The following is an 18,647-nucleotide window of genomic DNA, read 5'->3' as shown; positions in this document are numbered from 1 at the left end:
AAAGTGCTCTGTCTCTCTCGGTGTTGTCCATCCTGTGCTGTCGTTGTTTGTACAGTGGTATCCCGCTGCCTCTCACACACTACTCTCATAACACTTAGCAGGATACTATGTCTCCTTCCAACTGACACAACCCCAGAGCAGTGTTCATTTCGTCAAAAATATCTAAGGAAAATATTCTTCAATTTCCACATTTTCCTGACGATAATGAGGCGAGATGCCATGAAAAAACAATAACTATTACAAATTAGTTTTAATTTTAGTTGACGAAAATGTAACGAGAAAATAATTCCACGTGAGACTAATGAGTATTCAATTTGACATGAAGCTCCTTTTCATCTGTTCTGTCAAATCATAAGCATGCATGCCTTGGCAGAATATTTAATGCAATCGTCTCATTGGCCGATAAAGTCTTTCAGTAGCGCTTGCTACTTGAGCAGAGCCAGATCTATACACACACAGCTCCCAGGCAGTCTCTTCAATCACTCTCTCTTTTGAACTGATGTGCAGCCAGAACACTTCAATTGTAAATTACCTAAATTAGAAACAATAATGTCTTGATAATCTTTGCTTTCACATAAGCTATTTTAACTCCGATCACATCAGAAGCTCATTCATCTGGGTTGCTTCTCTCGCATTCCGCAAATGCCAGTTGCGTTGGGAAAACTAATGTTAGGCTATTTGCTGAATTTTAGGAGTACAGAAATACTTCTGGCATTGTTGGAAAGCTCAGATTCTCCCCTTTTCAATTAAATCACTGTTATTTACCTCCCTTTGACGACTATGATGGGGAGAAAATCAAAGCTGTAAATTGTTTAACCTGTACCTAATGCTATAGCCCATAATTGTTAATTATGGCTGACATTGGTTACAATCTGCCACAGAAGCAATGTTGCAAACTTATATGAGGGGATAGTAGGCCTAGTTGGACAAGGCTATCTGAATGTGCACATGATGGAAGTTAGAGGTAAATATACATTATTTATTGGATAAAAAATGCACTGACTATTATGTGACTAAAATGACTGTGACTCAAACTAGACTAAAAGTATCCAGAGTTTTAGTGGACTGATAATAACAAAAAAAATGACTAAAATGTGACTAACACTAAAATGTATTTTAAGACTAAAACTAAGACTATCACTAAATCTGAAATAGCTGCCAAAATGAACACTGCCCAAGAGCAGGGAACACAGAAAGCCGAGTGAAGGGGAGCTGTTGTCCCTTCTCTGGGCTGGGCGCTCCGGGCAGGGTGCTCCCTGTCCTGATAGATGGAGTGAGAGGAGGAAGAACTAGCCGTGAAAGGCGTTGTTGGAAACTGGAGGAATAGCTGGGCACTTGGACCGCTTTCAATGGCTTACAATCTTATCTGAGCGTTGTGGTCTGCTTCCACTAGTACAACAGATCAGAGTTTGGGAGAGGGTATTGGTGCCTCTTGGCTTCCCTACCCACCTCTAGCAATGTGGCTAATGAGATAGAAATGTTGAATAGTTTAGGAAATAGGAAAATACTGAGTAATGTAAGACCCCTATCAAACTTTCTAGCACACACAACTTTGTATTCTGCCTCTAAATCTATAAACAGACAGGTTTTCATAGTGTTCCAAGTGGCATTTCAAACGAGTTTGGGTCAGAGCTGTAATTAGTATGACCTTGATGATATCCTGCTGGTGGGAACATTTTACGTGCAGATTTCAAAAGGATTAAAATTAACTGGGAAGACCTCAAAATACATGTTTTACAGTGTATAATACAGTATGTTTGTGTTTTATGGAAAAAAAATGTCTGTTTTATCAGAAAGCTTTTTGAACATTCTTTATGCATTCGAAATGCCTGTTTGGGTATTTTGATGCGTACTTTGAGTCAGTAATGATAGATAGAGACCCTTACCACATAGGTTTATGTGGGGTCATTTTTGTGTCTGTCATTTCGATAGGACCAGTCAACTTTAACCCACCCACAGTCAACCTTTGTCTCTCTCTTCCACTGTCATGGTAAGACGTCCGTGAAATAATCCTTGACATCATTATTTATGGTATATACAGACAGTACTGTATTGTACAGTACCATCATTCAAGATGGTTACCTGTCTCTTCTACAAACAATCTAAGAAAAAAGTTTGGATGGGTCCTGCCTACCTGTCTGTCGGTCTCTCTTCCACTTCCTCTCTCTCTTTAGGGTGGTGGTAGTCACATTGAGTGTGCCTGTGGGAAAAAGCTGTTCTTTCTCTGGTGGTGCTATATGTAAACATGACCTCCTCTTTCTCTGGATCTCTGGATGTGGCTTCCTGGCCCTGGCTGCTTGGCTCTGGCTCCCTGGCCCTGGCTGCTTGGCTCTGGCTTTGGGATGATAGTTGGACTTGGTATCATAAAGTGAATTTAGGAAGTTTATCTTGTCAGGACAGTTGTGGTTATCCTGTTGAACTTCGCGGGACTCTTTGTTGGACTGTTAAATTTGTCATCTACACTATACTAATTTCTTCCTCTTTCTCAACACTCTATTGACCCAGAATGTAAGTATCACACACCTCCTTTTTCTGTGAACTAGGTCTATGTTGGATAAAACAGATGTCTTCACACACACGCACATACACACGCCCGCATGAACATGCGCACAAGCAAACGCCACAGTCATGTCTGAAACTTTTTTTGCTTTTGGAGTAAACTAAGCCTGTCTCCATACACACAATTGTGGTTTTGTACAGAAGTTAGATGGTAACACAGCCTCTTAATTTGAGAGGAGACATAATGAGAATGTAGGAGTCATTTGGGAGCAGACTTCTCAAACAGAAAGAGGGGCTTTTGTCTGAAGTCTGTTTTGTTTGATCTCCCTGAAAACCAAAAGTGAGAAAAATAAGCCAGCTCAGAACAGAAGCTGTTCTCAATACTTTCTCTGTAGTCATGGGAATACTCTCTTTGAGAGTGTAAAGGAGGGCACACTTTATTTGGGACAAACGAAAGATAAAGAAAGGATCCAACATTTTGCTGTATGTATGTTGTACTGCTGGTCCTTTGAAAAAGCTGACTCAGAGTGATCACAATGACAGGTAGTGACAGCCAAAGTAGAGGATTTCTAACACAGCCTGAATTAATGTCATCATCGGTGTCAACCATCACAACATATGATACAATATACTTTATTGTCCACGTCGTCCTCTATTTACTGTGATCCCAGGTCAGAGGGACACGTCAGTGGGTGTGTAACCCTTTTGAAGAACTGAGTTTGACATCTTTGGAGTGAGAGAACTAGACCGCTTTAGTCTGGGGCATTTATTTCAAAGAGCATTTATTGTCCGTCCACCATTATGCAATAGTTACCTTGATATTTATTCAAAAGATTCCAGCTAGGATTCTATGCTAAGTGGCATGTCTGTGTGTGCTTTTTATGTTTGGACTAACTGTATATTTGGTGTGTACAGTGTGTCTGTTATTTTGCTCTATGGTAACTGAGCTGTGCCCTTTGGAAACTTCCCACACGCCCACACCTCCAGGCATCAGAGGAGAGGCCCAGTGTGTTTGGGCCAGAGTAGAGCCAGGCAGGGCGGCTCAGCTCCCCCGGCTGGTCTACTTCCTGCCAGGGACCACGAGGCTCATGTCTAAACTAAAGTTGTTTAATTTACAGGACCGCCAAGTCCGTACTTCCATATCACAGGAGGTTGGTGGCACCTTAATTGGGGAGGATGGGCTTGTGGTAATGGCTGGTGCGGAATTGTGTAATGGTATTAAATACAGCAAACACATGGTTTCCATGTGTTTGATGCCATTCGCTCCGTTCCAGCCATTATTGAGAGCCGTCCTCCCCTCACCAGCCTCCACTGTCCTATATTTCAAACTGGCTTTAAAGCAAAGCACCTATCTTTGGTGATCGGGGCTAGATGTGTTTGTTTCACTGTCTGTTTCACGCTTGTACAGGCAGCATACTGTATCATCCAATCCACTTTTAGTGGGCTGTATATAGCATTGATGTTGTCCTGCACATGACAAAAGAATAAAAGAGCCTCTTCAGAACAAAGCATGTTCTGTACTGTTTCATGCTTTAGCTGGTAAAAAGTTATGGTAGGGTCTTGGTTAAGAAGCACATAAAATGATTACTGTGTTTTTCATCCAACTCTTTTGTTACATAATAAAAAAAGAAGATGCATATCAACAACAACTCAGAGAGAATGGGGGATAACTGCAGTCCTTCTCTGCCTGGCTTGTCAATTCTGATGTATCAATACTAAACTCAGCAAAAAAAGAAACGTCCCTTTTTCAGGACCCTGTCTTTCAAAGATAATTCGTAAAAATCCAAATAACTTCACAGATCTTCATTGTAAAGGGTTTAAACACTGTTTCCCATGCTTGTTCAATGAACCATAAACAATTAATGAACATGCACCTGTGGAACGGTCGTTAAGACACTAACAGCTTACAGACGGTAGGCAATTAAGGTCACAGTTTTGAAAACTTAGGACACTAAAGAGGCCTTTCTACTGACTCTGAAAAACACCAAAAGAAAGATGCACAGGGTCCCTGTCATCTGTGTGAATGTGCCTTAGGTATGCTGGAAGGAGGCATGAGGACTACAGATGTGGCCAGGGCAATAAATTGCAATGTCCGTACTGTGAGACGCCTAAGACAGCGCTACAGGGAGACAGGACGGACAGCTGATCGTCCTCGTGGTGGCAGACCACGTGTAACAACACCTGCACAAGATCGGTACTTCCGAACAGCACACCCATGAGACAGGTACAGGATGGCAACAACAACTGCCCAAGTTACATCAGGAACGCACAATCCCTCCATCAGTGCTCAGACTGTCCACAATAGGCTGAGAGAGGCTGGACTGAGAACTTGTAGGCCTGTTGTAAGGCAGGTCCTCACCAGCCAACACCGGCAACAACGTTGCCTATGGGCACAAACCCACCGTCGCTGGACCAGACAGGACTGGCAAAAGTGCTCTTCTCTGACGAGTCGTGGTTTTGCTCGTTCTGTGCATGATTTCCTGCAAGATAGGAATATCAGTGTTCTGCCATGGCCAGCAAAGAGACCGGATCTCAATCCCATTGAGCACATCTGGGACCTGTTGGATCGGAGGGTGAGGGCTAGGGCCATTCCCCCCAGAAATGTAAGGGAACTTGCAGGTGCTTTGGTGGAAGAGTTTAATTTGCCGGCCCGCCAGGGTTGACCATAAAGGCTATTGTTGCACAGGTTTGCCTGTTCATCTATATTGGCTTTCAGCATGTGACCCTTCGGTTCATAGTCTCCATTCCCTCATGATTGGGTTCAGTACGAGACCGCGCATTTGCACCCTCTCACAAACCCTTTCTGGAACACGCTCTTTCCCCTGAATGAATGCATCCACACAGCCTTACCGCTGTACATGGATGGAAAATGAGAGTAGGGCCGTGACAACATGCTCCTGAGCCCGTACGCCTACCCATTAAGAAGTCCAGTGAGCACTGAGCCAAAGCAACTCCAGTGTCAGGAATTAATGTGGATGCAGCCCTGCATCAGATCAGGTAGCCTCTCTGAATTCACAAGAGGGCTTAATTCCAGTGGAGAATGGAACAAAAGCAGTCCTGACAAGGCACATACTCTGCCCTGGATGAGTCAGACACTGTCATCAGGCATGCCGGCCGGCCGGCCCCAGCCCAGCACACACCAACTCACATTGTTCACTTGACATATCATAGCCAATCTCATGCTTCAGATATGTTCCTCTTCTTTAGGAACATGTGTTTTTCTCCCCACAGGGGAATGTCAAGCTCATTGCTTTTCTAACCTTGAGGTTATTGATCTATCCCTCAGTCCATTGGCTCTACCCCTTTGAAGGTATGTGCTCTCCCACTCCCAGATGGAGAGAACATCTGAAATCTTTATCTGTGGCACAAGGAGTAGGGGACCTAGTGTGTGTCTGTGTTTGCTATATCTTCCCTGAGAGGGCATGAATCAGGAAGCCAGGAGAGAGCTGACTCTCCTAGCTATCAGATCTTGCTTTAGATTAATAAATCGCTACATTAGCAAAGCCTTGACCTCATCCTCAGAAGACTGCCATGGGAAACACAGAAAAACCTGGAATACTCATTGGCTGCATGCCAGGAACTCCTGGGTTAACTATTACAACACCAACGTAAATGTTATAACAGTAAAGTGTTAGTGAGAACATTTTCAGATTAGGGAGTAATAGATGAACAATACTATTGCATTTTTAAATGCTGTTGAAATGAATGTTCGATCATCTTCGACAGCCTGTAAAACATACTGAATAGCCCATAACATGTAGCTACAAGATAGGCCTACTATTGTAAAAGTGTGGCTATTAGGTCAAACTTCTCTGGAAACAAGGCCTGCTAGGGATATACTTCCATCTGTGTCAGTGAGTCTTACTGAATTCCTTTGGTTTTGCTGTGACCTCAGTTGGCTGTGAACCAGAGGACTGACAGCTTCTCCCCAGAAGAAACATTTAGGTAATAACATCATCAGACACACTGGACTGTGTGAATTTAGCAGGAAGACCACAGGCGAGGTGACAGGATGCACACTCCACCCTAGTCATTATCACTCCAACCCTCAACTATCCCAACAGTGTAGTGCAGACAGGTGGCTTATACAGTAGAATGATGGATGCTCCTTTGTTTAAATCGTAAATGAAAAGACAGTACTGTCTGTGGAGGCGTGTTTATGACCATATTATAACAAGTTACATCAGCTGTTATGACATGGTTATGATTGTGTTATGATGCTGGTGTCAAGTAAAGCCCAGGGGTCATTATACCCCCAACTGTGAAACCACATTAAAACACACAAAAACAAACACACATACACACACACAAACACACTCACACAAACACACACTCATACAACACACACACGCACACAGTTGGGAGACAGCATACAGTAGTACTGTAATTTAATGCATTTCTCAAAGAAAAACTACTCATTTTGCATACCTTTCTTCTGTCACCAAGACCATTCTCTACCCATCACATTCTAATAGCAGGCTGTGCCAGCACTCATAGAGCTCAACATAATGGTAAAGAATGATGCAATGGGTGAGTCGCCCTTACTACTTTTAATCCTACTTAAATGGAAGTACCATAGAAGTCACTGCTGTGGTGGCGTACTCTGAAATTCCTCTGTTTCCCAGAAAAGAAGTGATTAATATCAGAGGCAGCTGGAGGATTCTTGAACGCGTGGTTTGGATAATGGCTAGAAGTGTTGTAATATGGTCATATTTACATTTTAGTGAGAGATGACAGCCTATTACAGGCTGTTGCCTGGGGACTTGTGTTATGTTTCCAAGGCAGAGGCTTGAAATTGTCTGTGTGGGTCTGAGCAGAGCCACTCTCCTGCCAAGATACATGAGAGGAGATGTCTCAGAGTCAGTCTCATCCAGGGATCTGGCCTCGCTCCCCCATCTGGACTGAATGAGCACAATTATATGCTTCAGATTGGCCCTAGACCTGCTAGTTTCTCATCACTTTTTACTACTGTAAATGTTGGGGAAAACCATTGATGTCCCTTCATTTATGAAAATACTTGACAAGAGAAATAGGACAATAACTATGTATGGGGAAGACAATGTGTAGGTCTACTGATGTATGCAGTTCATTCCCTCTTACTAACATAGCAAAACTTCCCAGCTTGCCACAATAACAAAACATTATTTTTACATCATCCTACTATCAGTGTCCAATGATACCATTTCTGCTATTCCAAGTGAACTTCAAACTCACAGTGAAAATACACGTACGCAACAGGATTACTGCAACAGGTAGAGTTCATCAACCTGATGGCCTCCATAGTGGATGAGTCATTTTCAGCTATGTTTTCTCTTTCTCTTCTATCTGGCACACCCCACCCTTCCTGCTGGAAAGAAAGCCATAATAATCAGCTGTGAGAATGTAACATCATACCACATACATATCCTGGTGTTGGAAAGGGTGAATGATAATGGCATATTCCCTCAGGTTCAAAGAAAAGCAGGTAGGTATGAGTTCTGGCATACTTGAAGAGGATACAGCAGGGGATTTAACCTAAGCCATCAACATCTATATGACAGACCCATAGTGTAAAGTAATGTCTTTTCTCTTGTGTGAACCTGATAGAGGAGTCCTGTGTTTGGGTGTAAGACATGTTGAGTGCCTGTAGCTTTGTCAGTACTTTTTTTATAAACTGTCCCAAGCCCTCACTTCTCTGTGAATGTGCTGCCTGCCTGCCTTTCTGTCCGCCTGACTGACTTTATAAGGAACTTCCTGTGTGGTGACATCAGGCACGCACCAGAGTGAAGAGGACGGCTCTGTTAGGGGAGGAAGCAGTGGTGGGAGAGGAGAGGGGCGGGGCATAGGGTAATAATACTCAGCACACAAAGTTTTCAAGTCAATCCTATCCAATCACATTATCTTTCCAATCATAGTATTTTCCCATTTCATTCTCTTACACAGTAATATGCTTCTTCTCTAGTGTGAATACGAAATCACTGTAAATAGGTAATGCCAACAAAAGCTGGCAAAATAAAGAAAGCAATATGTATTGATTTATGCAGTTGCACAGACATCACAAGCAACACACAGCTCGCAAGCTCACCTTCCGATCCACAAACACCCATGCAGTGATCTGATCTCAGAAACCCACCATTCTTCCCCTTGAGTAAGGCGCTTAACCCTAATTTGCTCCTGGGATGCTGTGCTACTATGGCTGACCCTGTAAAACAACACATTTCAGTTCACCTATCTGGTTTAGGTGACAATTCAACTTTTTTTTAAATTATTATTAAAGGGGATTAGAGCGAGCCTGGTCCATCCAGGGCAACATATCTAACGATAAGCCTGTTAGGTCCGGGGGCCAAAGGGGGGATTTATGGGGATTTACCAAGTCAAGCAACAAGAACACTCTGTTCCCACCACGCACCTCCAGTTTCTGCCTCTATTTATTTAGCACTTCACTTGTTTCTAGTCATTGTATGGCTATGTTTGGTTAGCATGCATGGCTGTAGCTAGTTAGTTTAACCTAGTTAGGTTGAAGGGGCACACACACAGCGCTTTTAATGGCTAATAATGATAATAATAATAATTTGGTGGGTGCTTATATTTGTCATATTTCACACATGTAAAAGTGTATATTAGTATGCATGTGTTAATAAAAGTGATTTTTTTCCTTTCCCAACCCATGAGACACCCTCGGAGAGCGGGGTCACGGCCAGGGTCTGTTATTAGCAGTGTTGGGGAGTAGTGAACTACATGTAGTTCAATTATTAATTAAAAAAACCTTTTGCAGTAGCTTGGTGGTAGTTTAATTCAATTCAAATATAAGTAGTATTTTCAGTAGTTGATTATTTATTGCCATGTAGCGGTGTAGCTAAGTACTGGTTACAATGTGTGTTCCAGCACACATTGTAACAGACATAGTGTGAATCATTTTATAAAGTAAATAAGTAATGCTAAATACACATCTGTTGAAGGGTTTTGATACAGTGTAATAATTGTGTAATACATAAACAGTGTCATGAAGTCATAGTGTCATTTTCCAGTACAATGGAACAAGTCCATTATAATTCATTCACATCTAATTTGACTCTATAGTGTCAGACTTGAGTGACTGGCATGGGACTTTATGACCAGAGTAAAGTCTATAAAGACTGTTGTTCCGTCATCCGAGCTGCCCAGCCACTTCTGACGAACACAGAGCAGGTCCCAGGTAAACAAAAATGTCCCACAGAGATCAGATAAGGAGCAGTAGCCAGACAATGTGGGCACCATTCAGTTACCATGCAAGAGAATATACTGCAGAGATTAGAGTGTTTCTGTTGTGTGTTTGCTGTGCCTGCCTTGTTATCTCCCCTGGAGCCATCCCCATTACCCACTCCATTTCGCTCCTTCTCTCTGTCTCCCTTCAGCCTTGTGTGTGAGTGTTTTACATGAATTGTGTCTATTCTACTGAGTCTATGTGGAAACGATAAAGCACAGCTTCAACAGTGTTGATGGAGGTAATGGTACCTACACAGTGTAACTAACAGAGATATCCCTTACGCCAAATGTTTTCATGTGATCACGTGATCTTATGTGAAGTTAATGTGATAACATGTGACAACATGTAAAGCAACATGTAATAACATGAAACAACACATCCGAAAACATGTGATCACATGTGAAGTGTTCCAAAAACATGTTTTCACCTGATGATTCGTGTGATTTTTCCATATGTGAAATCATGTGGGTTTTTCTGTAATGGATATATGTATGTGTGTGTCGTATTCTCTGAATGCATTTGTGTTCAGACAGGTTCAATTTCAGTCTAGGGTCCTCAAACAACCTCTCTCTGCCCAGCCACTGTGGCGCCACAGGAGGCTGTGAGTCCAGAACAGCTTGTTAAATCCGTACCTGAGTATCTAACAGACATGACCTTATCTTTATGCTGTAAAACAACATGCAGTTTAGTGAACTTACTGTACAAAATATATATTCCCCTCTCTCCAGTCCAACTAATACACGAGTGTAGGACTATGGTCTCCAAATGCAACAATGTGTGCTGTGTTTATTTGTTATTGATAAGCACTATAAACACGTACTCCCTGCATAATCTGAAACAATTAAAACACTGCAACACCCAATATACAATGTGCAACACTCAAGTACTGTAGATAAAACTGACTTGTGTTATATCAGATGATAATGTATCATAGCCTATTGTACAATAAAGCAATGACACAATTTCTACCAATGTTTACCAACTGTTTATTACATCTTCATAAAATACATGCACATCTATTATTCCTAGTGTAGCCTGTAAAACACATATAAACCCCCTATAAATCCTTTTAAGTATACATTATTAATGTAAAGTGAAACCATAAAATATTCATAAATGTAGTCTACTGTGCAGGTGCTGTGTATACAAGCCTCTAAATTGAAAGCTATGTCTTTAAGAGCTGAGTGAAAGGCGGAGTCAGAGTGTTCTTGTGTTGCGTGGTGGAGCTTAAAAGAACATCGCTCACAACAATAGTATTGAGAATTCTCCCAGAACACACTAGTTATAGTGGCAAATGTGCTGTCCTTTATTTCGGCTCAGTGCCATATAAGACTGAAGCCTCTAGATTGGCCAAACTAATGTCGACAGCAAAACAGGGGAGCTAGAACTGTCGGCAATAGAGGATTCTCAACGGTTGGAGAAGTGACAGCGGATGTGAAAACTGCGAGGTTGTAAGGTGAGCTCTAAAAACTTGGTTTGACGTGACATGTAGCTATTATTATTTTTTGGTGTGTTGATGACGACAGCAGTGATTGATTCAGTCCCTGTTATATTCCAGCCGATACATTGTATCCCCTGTTATTATGTCTTTATTATGCCTCTCATTTTAAGTCAATATGTTACACAGTAAGCAATTTAAAGTTGGAACAAGTTTTTCTCCTTGTATGGTAAATATGAACATATTAATGCCATAAGAATCAAGATCAGAGGGATCCTTATTTGAAACGTATATTATGGAGTGGGTCACCTTGGAAAGCTCTTACAATCGATCCTGTATAGCGATGGGGTGTGCGCGCTGTTTGCTTGTAGCACAGGTAGAGCGAGTATGGTTGCTCGGAAACCGCTGCAGGGGTGTTATAAGTGGGGTGTGAACTTATACGTGTTGCTGTGCCCAATGTGTCACGAGCTGTAGTAAGGTATGTTCGAAATGGCACCCAATTACATAGAGCTTTGGACAAAAGTAGCACAGTGCGAGGAAAAATATGGTATCAGACTTGCACAAAGGGGTTAATATTGTTGGTGTGTAGCTACATGGTGTGTAACACCATACCTCTTGGCCTGGAGTGACTGTGCTGAACTCTAGGTCTTGGTATTCTTCTAGTAGGCTATGCATGTCAAATAGAGATGGTCAGATTGTCATCATCACAAATGTGATTACCACACGTCTTCCCACACAACAACAAAAATTTATATTTTCTCTGAAAAAAATTGCCTGCAACGTTCCCATTCATTATTTTCTCTAACTACCCATTTGTTTACTCCTGTTGCCTCTAAATACACTCAATGTAAACTATGGTTAACCGCTGCCTGTATTAACTATTTTTGCACCTCTTGCCAGAGGAAGCTCAAGCCCCTAGGTGTTTATTATTGAGGATCAAGTTGCTTCCTATCCCCTCCGAATCAAATCCAGGGCCCTAGACAAGGGATGGAGAGATGCCATGCTGGACAGTTTTGCCCCAGCTGACATCCTGGGCATTCTGTGGTTCCAGAACTTTGTTTCTGAATGACCAGCAGTCTGGGCAACACATCAATCTATCCATTCTCTAGACCTGCTAGGGTCTTAACATACCATGGATGTGTCCCCACATCCTGATGATTAATGGTTGAAGATAGATATACAGTACATTGTTCTGGCCATGCAGAAAACACATTGGATGAACTGCTCTACGCGGCATAGACTTCTGTGAAGTTGTGGTCTCTGACATTTGGGCAGAGATGACCCCCCCCCCCCCAGGTCAGGTCTAGCCCACATGTTGCCACTCTACTCAAAGGAAGTCGGGGGCTATGGTGTGATGCACTCATTCCCCTCTTCTGGCCACAGGATCCTAATTAAAATGAATGTCACATGTCTATGGTCCATACAAAAAAAAACGTCAGGGTGTTTTGTAGGCATGACAATTACTGGCTATTACTAGTCTGACCTGGGATGAATGTTCTCCTGAAGACTGTATACATTGGAACATTCCTTAATGTGCTGCTGTTCCAAATGGTGCCATTTAAATTAGCACATCAAGAAAGCAAGAGAAGACTACTTTGCAGGGTATGTGAGATCAGATATGCCTGAATTTTGGCACATCTGTAAAACAAAGCATCACAATTATTTTGTCAACTCATTGTCAACTCAGCCCTGACACACATTAGACATGACACGGACATCCAGGTCATCTGACATGGGGAGTGCTTGCAACACCAGGCATATCTCTGGTTACAGGAACAGTCCTGTCTAAAAGATATCTGCAGTCAACTATACCTGCCTACTGCGGCACAATCAACACTGCTGTTGTATAAAGACGCTGTCAGTGTTTTCGGTTTAGTTTAAAATTCAGCCTTTTTTCTTTCTAACTGACATAAAATCCAGTAGGAAGATGTATGACTAACACTTTACTTAAAGCCAATAGGTATAATGCTTGTAGTAATGATCTATTATTAAAAGGCTTATCATATCGTATTTCGACGCTGCAGTTTTTGAACCAACTGTAAATTGCTGTTTAGGCTAGACGTCATTATTACATGATACTAAGACATTTTATGTGAGTATACATGTTTCTAAGTCTTGCAGGGCATTATAGCCTCATCCAAACACATTATACCTGTTGTATGATGAACTGTGGTATACCTGATAGTATGTTTAACAAGAACATTCATGTCACTAGCGGTTTTCCTCTTGTGTTCTGTTTCCTCAGCGTGAGAAAATGAGTATTGTTTTTGTAGTGTGTCTGTACTGTGAATAGGATGTACATGTTGTCTGTAGCAAGCATTGTGACATAGCGCTCTCTGTCCTGATGGTGTGTAGGGGCACAGGTGTCTACAAGTCCCATCAAACTGAACATTTGTCATTCCACAGCAAGAGGAGCCAAGGATAATGTTTCTCTATGTTCTTTTTGAAAACCACTACCGGAGTGTGAGGCACAAGGCCACAGCTCTTTAATTAGTCAGAGAGAGCAGGCTAGCAGCTCTAGAAAGGAGGAGGAGGGGCATCTCTTTTGGCTCCCGTCAGGATTTCTTTCTACTATATGGAGAAAGCTTTTAGGTTCCGTTATTCAATGCAAAATACAACACCAGAGGACACTCGTCATCAGAGGATTGTGTCTCATGTTGGTGGAAATTTGTCAATGAGCATAATGGGTCATATCTAATCGTACTTTTAGAACTGGCTCCTGCCTCGGACCCTCTTCACTTTCACTCATGTTCCTGTGTCTTGGCTGTGTTTCAGGTCCAACAGCAGTAGCCAGCCGGGGCTAGCCGAGCGTTTCCTGGCTTTGATGCGACCCGATTGTGCGTGGAGCATGTCCACAGCGGGCCTGACTGCCCAGGAGATCTGTTTACCCACAGACAGCCCCTTCCTGCGGGCCAGTCACTGTCTCAGCATGGCTGGAGCCAAGCCCTCATGGAGCCACCACCATGAGCTGGACAAGTAAGTCTGCTGTATGCAGGGTTGGAGTAACTGCTGACATGTATTCAGTTACATGTAATCTCATTACAACAAAAAATCGATCTAATCAGTTATGTTACCAGCAAAAAATATTAGAATCAGATTACAGATACTTTTGAAAAACTAGATTACTTCTTGGCTTACCTTTCAATTCAAAAAGGATGTTTGCCAAAAAATACATTGACGCCTTTCCGTTTTCCCAATGACATTAAATTCTGCATTGAAAAGAATCATAAGTTTGTTAAACCTGAGCGAGTCTGATTACAAGTCAGGCAACACTATGATGACACACCAAAGTGTTTGATGGAAAGTAACTGAAAGTAATCTGATTGTTACTGAGTTTGGGTAATCCAAAAGATATGTACTGATTACAATTCTGGACAGGCAACTAGTAAATGTAACGATACCGTTTAGAATGTAGCCTACCCAACCCTACTCACATCTGTCCCCTGTTACTAGAATATGATTTTTATTCCAGTTAATATTTTACCAAGGGTATTCCTGCAGGGATGGTTGGAATTATTTTAACTACATGCAGATTGGACAATTACTCAACAATGTGCGTCATGTCATTTTACAGTTTGTACTTCAGTATGGATGCAGCACCCACGGAATACAACTTTCAGTTTCAGCAGCAGGTGCCACCATCGCTCAATTCTGAGAGTAAGTACTGGACCCAGCCACTGAAGATTCTATTTTTATGTTACCAACCACCACTTACACCCACAATCCTTCCTTTTGCCCTCTGCCTTATACACAGCCTTACAAGGAGGGATTTAATACTATGCCTCTGAGCCAACTGGTCAATGTTTACTGGGAGGTTTTCCTGTTTCTATAAGAATAGAAAGCCAGAATGGCTGCCAAGGGCCTGACCTGCTCTAAATATATCCTGGGGAATGTTTAACAAAACTCTGAGAGGAGAACTGCTTTCAAGTAATTGAGGTGTGCCTCTGTTGACCTCCACTCTCTCAGGAACCTTTTAACCTAGATACCCTGCTGGGAGCCTGGTGAAAGTTAATTAGTGATGTACTATGGTTGTAATTGTTCTCTGGTCTTTACCAAATGTCAATATTGATATCTAATTGGTTTTCTAATCACTGTCTCTCCTCTCTACCTCTGCAGGACACAAACATAGCCCTGGTGCACAGCGGTTACCCTCAAAGAAGTCCCGTCCCACCCATCTGTCCCTGTCATCCAGTGCTGAGCCCTCCACCACTAGCCCTGCTGAGGATGACCAGGTGGTCCCGTCCTTCCAGAGGTTGTCTGTGTACGAACGCTGCAGTCCCCCAAACACACCTAGCCGGGGGGCCAAGCCCCTGCCCCCTCTCCCTGGGCGGGGAGACCTTTCCCCTGACCAGGCCATGGACAATGAGGTAGAGTTCTTCACCAGTTCAGATGACAGCCGTTGCTTGGTTCCTGAGCAGTGTCCCCCTAAACCCTCTGCCTCCCGCTACGGAGCCCCCAGCCGCAGGAGCTTCAGGCACTGTGGACAGATTAACTATGCCTACTTTGAGGGGCCAGTGGGGCAGCAGAGACCACTGGAACGGCAGGAGCAGCAGCGGATACAGGCACAGCAGCGACAACAGGAGCAGCAACAAAGATTGGAGCAGGTAGAGCAACAGCCATCGGAGCAACCAGTGTGTCCCAGACAGCAGGACCGAGCCCAGAGGAAGCTGCGACGCTCTCATTCCGGCCCTGCTGGCTCCTTCAACAAGCCCACGTTGCTGCGCCTGCCCTGTCACCACCGCCACACTCAGGGCATGGACAAACCAGAGGTGCCCCCCCGCGTGCCCATCCCGCCACGACCCATCAAGACTGCAGACTACCGCCGCTGGTCAGCCGAGGTGTCCTCTGGGGCCTACAGTGACGAGGACAAGCCCCCCAAGGTTCCCCCCAGGGACCCTTTGTTGTCTCAAGGCAGCTCCCGTACCCCAAGCCCCAAGAGCCTCCCCTCGTACCTCAACGGTGTTATGCCTCCCACGCAGAGCTTTGCCCCAGACCCTAAGTACGTGAGGCGGGGTTTACAGAGGCAGAACAGCGAGGGGTCTCCCTGCATCCTGCCAGTCATGGAGAATGGCATGAAGGCCAGCACCACACACTACTTCCTGCTTCCACAGAGGCCTGCCTACCTAGACAAACCTTACCTGGAGAAGTTCATCCGGGATATGGACTGCCCGGCAGGTCGCAGTAGAGGGGCTTCAGACCCAGAGTGGGATTGTCAGACCAGGAGGAAAGCACAGGTGGATTTAGTTTGAGCTGGAGGAGAGAAGTTAGGGAAAGACTCCACTGGACATGAGCAAACAACCTCTGGGCACAAAGTGCCTCAGGACACTGAAGCCTTCAAACGTTTACTGCTGCTTTAACACTGACGACGTTGGTAGTTTTACCTCAGTATTCTAAAAACATAGGGTTTTTGACATACCATTTAGAGTTACTGGGACATTTGAAATTGCAATCAAAACACATGAGCTAAACGTTGTCTAACTATTGTGTGTGTGGGGGGGTGATATTTAACAATTTTGGAGTGATTATTTTTTATATGATTTGCCAGTACATTGAGTAAATGTTTTGCTGATACAGTGGTTCAGTTTTAGGGTATAAGCAGGACTTGTGCCTCATGTTCTCAGTGTTGTGTGTCTCACAGGTAGAGGACATTTTGTGAGGGTGTGTGTGTGTGTGTGTGTGTGTGTGTGTGTGTGTGTGTGTATATTGTGTTTTGATATTGCTTGTGTGTCTCAGAACTTAGGGACAAAGGGTCAGTAAAGCAATTATTATCTTGTGTTGCATCCATGAAGTCTAAAGAGCCCAATGTATTTAAACACTTTAAATGAAGGATTCTCCACCTACATCCCCACCCTAACTCCTATTTTGTATAAGCATGAAAATGGGAATGCACATGTCCTGCCTTGTTGATATTTCAGTCTTAATCAGGCCACTATATTTATGGATGGCAGTGTGTTTCTGTTTCCCTCACTGGATGTACAACTCTGTACCAGTGGGGGGAGTGGAATATTGGTATGCATGTATCCAATGGAATGTCTAGTGCAGCTTGTACTTTGTTAAGCATGTGTGTACGTGGTGCAAGTGTTTGTTTTCTCTGCTGTTTTTGTGTGACTTTTCTACCATATTGTAGAAAATTAGGTTAACAATATTTGTTACTGTTCTCTGCCTGTTTTCATCACTGCTTCCAAATACATGGTTGCAAAGTGTATCCTCCCTAACCCCTATATTACTTTCATTCTCCAGAATTTTTGTTGCACAATGTTCCTGTTGAACATATGATTTTCTCAACTGAATTGTATCAAACTGTGGGGAGCTCAGTAGTTGGTCAAGCTGTGAGTCAATGTGTGGAACTAACTGCCTTCAATACAACCTCCCAGAATACAAATCAACATATTACTCAACATTTTGTGGACTGTAATCCTAAAAGAATTAGAATTGAAGAATAAAAATTATAACTGAAACATTGCCAAATATTTCTCAATCCCTTATGACAATCAAAACCACTACTTCACTCAGTCAATTTACCACGTTTTAGAATTTGAAACACAATCAGACCTTTCATTATATATACACAAGTGATCATGGATCACAAATGTTGGGCACACGTGAATACATAGACCTATATTATGCAGACTGCGTCAGGCTTACCTACTTGACAGACTTTCCTGTTCTGCTCGTGCATTCCTGCCTGACATGATTGCCGTGGGTGTAGTCCAGAGACTTTGGCTGCTGGCGGCCAGGAAACAATATAGATTTTATTGTTATAGATTATTCAAGAACCATCGTGATGACATAGTAAATGTAGCAAGTGTGTGGAAGTAATCCTCGACATAAAACATGGTGTTCCAATCCATATCAGATTAGCTCTAAAGTCAAATGGTCACTTCAGTATATTTTCCCTCCAGGGCAACGTGAAGAGAAACCTAGCAGAGGCCATGTTTTTATATTTAATGTATAAGAAATTGTTTACATAGTACACTGTTATTTAACCTTAACCTATTACCATGTCTTATCGGAAACAATGAAATCAAATGAAGACTTTAGTTAATTGAGAATTGACATTATCTGCTGTGGTGAAACTAATGCACTGGAAGTAAAGAACCCTATGCTGTGTCAGTATTTAACATAATTCCAGTTGTCATTATGAATAGTTGATCAATGTATCAGTCTTTTAAAGGAGAAAATAAAATGACTTATTTATGAATCGGTCTTCTGTATTCTGTTAGTTGCATGCGTTGAATGGTGTGAGATGAACTCTGATTCAGCTGTTGGGCCTGTTTTATCACACCCTTAAGCAGTGCCTCATTTACAGTTGGCTGCAGTCCAAACACAAAGCAGAGTTACTTAGACAGGTATACATTACCTTCCCCTTCCTGGTTGAAAGAATGACTCTTTCCCCCCTGGCTACCTGTTGAGCAACTCAGAGGCTAGATGTCCTGGTGGCTCAGGTCTTCAGTGCTTCATGTTTCACTTCGGGAGTCCATAGCT

General features: G+C 42.9%; 1 protein-coding gene across 1 annotated transcript; it reads left to right on the top strand.

Annotated features, from left to right (window-relative positions):
- The first annotated feature begins 10,931 nt into the window (after nucleotides 1–10,931).
- Nucleotides 10,932–18,363, top strand: errfi (ERBB receptor feedback inhibitor 1). The gene is given in 4 exon segments (NM_001173711.1): nucleotides 10,932–11,180; nucleotides 13,938–14,138; nucleotides 14,737–14,819; nucleotides 15,279–18,363. Coding segments are annotated over 3 exon segments (1,368 nt in total). The 5' UTR covers nucleotides 10,932–11,180; nucleotides 13,938–13,986; the 3' UTR covers nucleotides 16,412–18,363.
- Nucleotides 18,364–18,647: the final 284 nt, after the last annotated feature.

The sequence above is a fragment of the Salmo salar genome, chromosome ssa22 (assembly GCF_905237065.1).
Source record: "Salmo salar chromosome ssa22, Ssal_v3.1, whole genome shotgun sequence".
NCBI classification, from domain to species: domain Eukaryota; kingdom Metazoa; phylum Chordata; class Actinopteri; order Salmoniformes; family Salmonidae; genus Salmo; species Salmo salar.
This window is presented reverse-complemented; position numbering and strand designations above follow the sequence as displayed.